This window comes from Neurospora tetraspora (genome assembly GCF_033439725.1).
Source record: "Neurospora tetraspora strain CBS 560.94 chromosome Unknown B0H65scaffold_2, whole genome shotgun sequence".
NCBI classification, from domain to species: domain Eukaryota; kingdom Fungi; phylum Ascomycota; class Sordariomycetes; order Sordariales; family Sordariaceae; genus Neurospora; species Neurospora tetraspora.
Window position 1 is genome coordinate 3,378,132 of NW_026944384.1, and position 4,473 is coordinate 3,382,604.

Consider the following 4,473-nt stretch of genomic DNA (forward strand, 5'->3'; position numbering starts at 1 on the left):
TAATTTATTGAATTCGGCCGCTATACTATTTATTTATTCTAAGTTAAATATCGTTAATAATTTAATAAAAACTATATTATTCTATTTAATTAAATTGAATTTAATAGTAATGATTAAAGTATTGGTGTTAATAATATTATTATTGGCTATTTTGTGAAGATAATTTAAGGATATATTAGAAATGATTTACGGGCTGTTTGTATATAACGAGGAGATGTCGGTCGTAGTCAGTTTATAATTATATTTGGATATATAATCGTTAATATTTAAAAAGAGTATTCAAAAATGCGAATAATATTATTTCTCTATAAGGAACTTCGAGTGAGGAATTAATTATTTCTCTACGAGGAAAGAAAATATTAAGGGGGCGAGGGTCGGATAAGAGATTTTTTATAGTGTGGGGTCGGTCTTAGCGTATCCACTTAGGTCAGGAAGCTTTAGTAATGGGGTCGGGTTATGTGAGTACTCCCCACGCTGCGTGTCGGCAATCAAACCGAATGCAGCTCGGTGAAATTCTAACCACTTTCCCCGAACTTCTTATCTTATCATCTTATTTAATCGAAACATACCTACCTCATGAGCGCGGGCACGTGCACCAGCCCGTGATACCCTTTGTCATCACCGTGACAGGACTTCACGTATGACTTCAATCGTTCTCACCGAAACTACACCAAACAAGCAACTCATAAGTTCTGCGATGACAACATTCTTTCATTCTATCATCATATCCGAAACCAAACAACCGTCACCACCTATTCATTCTCATGGTATCAACCCTCAACCCGAACCAAAACCTTTAAACACCGCCCAATGCAACCATCCCCGACCCCGTTTTATCTCTCAAAAATACAATATACACGAACAATCTGATCTGAAGTCTCGATTGTTGACACACCAAAAAAAGAAAAAAAAGTTCCACACCCACCAAGAAAAGTTGAAAACAAACTAAATCAAATCATTAAAACCCCATTTTTATCATCCCACAAATCACTGCACATTCAAAAATAAATCATCCCCCCTCCTCGTCGGCGTCAACTCCGGTACCCAACCGGGAGTGATCGGCGGCGGCGGCAAGTCCACGTACCGCTCGTTGGTGTTGGTGTTTGTGTTACCACCGTACGGGTTTTGAGACGGCATCGCCCTCTGGTTATTATTGTTGCCCCAGTTCTGGGCCTGGCCTTCTTGCCAGTATTGTTGTTGCTGCTGCTGCTGCTGCTGTTGGCGAGCCTGTTGGGGTCCAGTCTGCTGTTGTTGTTGGCCATCTCTAGCCCATCCCTTTGCGGGTCTGCCAATACTCTTGTTAGAGCTGCTGTTGGGATTGGGGTTGAGGGCGAGTGCCGCGGCCTTTTCGGCGCCGAGGCGCTTGGTGAGCAGGGAGGAACTGTTGGTTCTTGTGTGTTGGTGCTGAGACTGATGCTGTGGTTGGGCTGGCTGGGCAAAGATGGGCCATGATTGCTGGGGCATGGGAGGTTGTTGGGGTCCTCTGTATTGGCGCTGCTGCTGCTGCTGCATTTGAGCCTCATAATGCCCTTGGGAAGGACGGAAGTAGGAAGACTGCTGCCGCTGCTGCTGCTGCAGCTGCTGTTGCTGCGCTCGCTGGGCTTGTTGCAACTGGCGTTGCTGTTGCTCCCATTGGCGCGGCGATGGGGCACGGTAATAGTAGGCAGAGCCCTCTCCCTGTCCTTGTGGCTGTTGAGCCTGTTGCTGATTCCAATAGCCATTGGGGCCAGTCGCTACAGAGCTTTGTCTTCTTTGAGGTTGTTGGCGTTGCTGTTGCTCAACCGGCACAGCAATCGGGAAGCGCCCCTCAGGTGACCCAGTTCTCATCTGGCCAGGGTTCTTGTTCCTGTTTGGGTTCACAACGGGAGCGTTCATGGGCCTCGACATCCCGACGGTCAACTGAGGTGTCCCGTGAGGAACCGCACCCATGCGCATTCCCTCGTTATCACGCTCTTCCGGGGTCACGATCCTGATGGGGAAGCGTCCCTGGCCTTGGGCCTGTCCTTGTCCCTGCTGCTTTGACATACGCTTAGAGTTGCGCCTGGGAGGTTCGGGGCCGGCGGAAGCGCCACCGTTGCCCAGAGCCTTTTGAGCATCGCGAAGCTGCTGCAGGCCCTCGTTCACATTCTTTCCCTGCTTGTGAATCTTGGGATACGACACCGGCGACTTTCCGCTAGAAAGAGGGCTCGGCGAGTAAGGCGATTCCGCCACGGGTGAAAGATCTTGGCTATCATCTTCTTCATCTCCCGACTCGATCTCCGTGGCAGAGTCCTGGGACATCCGACGTTGCCGGGTCGTCCTCTTGACCGACTTGCGCTTGGTTTTGGTGCCTGTCAAGTTCCTCCCCGTGTTGTTCTCAGAGGGCACTGACGAAGGGAGAGTGGGCATGGGGTTCTCCGGGCCAGGAACCACAGTCAGAGGAGCGTTGTAATCGGAGTAGACACTTGACGCCACGATGTCCCGAGGATGAGGGTCATCTCTCATGGCAACAGGTGATTCCACAAAGGCACCCTGCTCCCGTTCTCTGGAGGGGACTCTAAGGGGAGCCACGACCATACCGGGGGTGTAGGGCATATACGCCCTTTCGGCCTTCGTCTTGTCCTGCGGGCTTGGCAGCTCGACAGAAGAAGTTGGGTATGGGGGCATCTGGGTCTTCGTTCCCGCGCCTACAGTTGAGTTTCTGAGGATCCAGTTGCCCTTCTTATCAGCAAAGTAGTAGGTGGTTGCCGACTGGGGATCACTTGGCGGTGGACGCCAAATAGCAGTACCCGACCTGCTCTCTCCTTCGCCATCCTCTGCAAACTCGGTAATGACACTATCTCTTCCGGTCAAAGGAGCAGCGCTGGGAGCTGGGGCGGGAGCAGCCCTTGGGACAGCGGCTGGGACAGCAGCGGGCATCGGTGGGTTCTTCGGAATAGCCAAAGTCAAGTTCGGCTTTGGTGGCGTTTCCTTCCTGCCAAGTGGCGTCTGGGTCCGAGAAGCTGGAGTGATTACCATGGCTGGCGGCAAGGCAGGCATGGGCAGAATAGGAGCGGTGCCGGCGGTAGCTCTAGTTACTGTAGGCCTGGGAGAGTTTGACGCCGAAGCGGATCCGGGCAGGATCGCCAAACCAACGCCGTCAGCCCTTGGTGCTTTCGTGGGCCTAAACGTAGGTGTGCCCTGTTCCGAAGGAATCCTCTGAATCGGGTAGCTGATGCCCAGCAAATCAGGACCGGTAATGCTCCTGCGGCCAAAACTCTTGAATGAGTCCCTCATTCTGTTGAATCCCTTCTCCGGATCCCCTGAACCCATTCTCTTCCGGCGTGCACATTTGGCCAAGAGGACAAGCCCTGCACCCAGAGCCACAACCGCGACACAACCTATTGTGATCCCAGCAACCTGAGCGCTGGTGAGTTGCGGTGATTCCTTTTCAGCGGGCGCCCCAGCCGGAGCAGACGTGCCTGATGTGCTTGATGTAACCGGCGCTGTTGTACTGGAAGCAGTGGGCTCCACGCTTGGAACGGAACTCGGACGTGTGCTCAAGGTTGAGGTTTGAGCCGTGCTGGACTCAGTACTGGTCGTGGAGGTAAATCTTGAACTTGATGTTGTTGTCGTCGTCGTGCTCGGCGAAGCTGTAGCAGTGGTGGAGGCCGGAGCCGCGGATTTCGTCACAGTCGAAAGTGCGGCACTGCCAGTGCCTTTCGTCAAAGTCGGAGCAGCAAGGTTCCCTGTCCCCGATGGGAGGATCAGTGTTGCTACAATAACATCGTGAGTCCTCGACGCCGAATCATCAACACCATCACAAATGTTGTACGCCTTTGTCGTTGCTTGAACTGCTAACAGTCAGCCTCCCACACACCTCACACCAAAGTCGGGTATCAAATTTACTCACCACCAGCTGCAGTGTCCTTGCAGTTTCCCAACTCCTTCTCGCCAATCATGCATGCTACTGCTCCCTCTCCTAGGGTGTATCCTCCGCCGCCTGTTTGCTTGCACATGCATCGTAGGGACGGTGACTTTCCTCCGCAGGTGAGATCGAGGTTTGCTGATATCCATGATTGGAAGCATGGCCTTGCACACGTCGGCACGGTTTCTACTATCGATGTCGGTATTTGTGGTTCGGCTGCTTGAGCGACTGTCGAGAGGGTCGTCCATAGTAAGCCCAAGCACAAGAATGGCTTGACGGCCATAGTACTGGGCAACATCTGGAGGTGAGGTTAGTGATGAGATTCGGAAATCGATCATGGAAGACAATGTCCGCGCCCCGATTCCAGCAACATATCGCGGGTTTTGGCTGAAGGTTGAGAAGGTGTTCCTTTCTCGAGCCCAGGTTCCCTCTTCTCTTGGATCCCTCCCTCCCAGTCCACTTCAAGTTGCTATTGACCTGTTATGCCGGCCCAGTGGCGAGATCGATGGTGCCGGATTCAGTATCCAATGACGTGGGAAGCCGAACCAACAGACCCTTCGGGCGGTTGGAATGCAAATCGCATAACA

The 4,473-nt window shown here is 52.3% G+C and overlaps 1 protein-coding gene across 1 annotated transcript; it reads right to left on the reverse strand.

Annotated features, from left to right (window-relative positions):
• Positions 1-390: 390 nt before the first annotated feature.
• On the reverse strand, positions 391-3,977 carry B0H65DRAFT_440118 (uncharacterized protein; the record flags this gene model as incomplete). Its single annotated transcript, XM_062825461.1, has 4 exons — positions 391-435; positions 574-610; positions 1,085-3,734; positions 3,872-3,977. The coding sequence occupies 4 exons, from the start codon at positions 3,975-3,977 to the stop codon at positions 391-393; spliced, it is 2,838 nt and encodes a 945-aa protein (XP_062684488.1).
• Between the last annotated feature and the right edge of the window lie 496 nt (positions 3,978-4,473).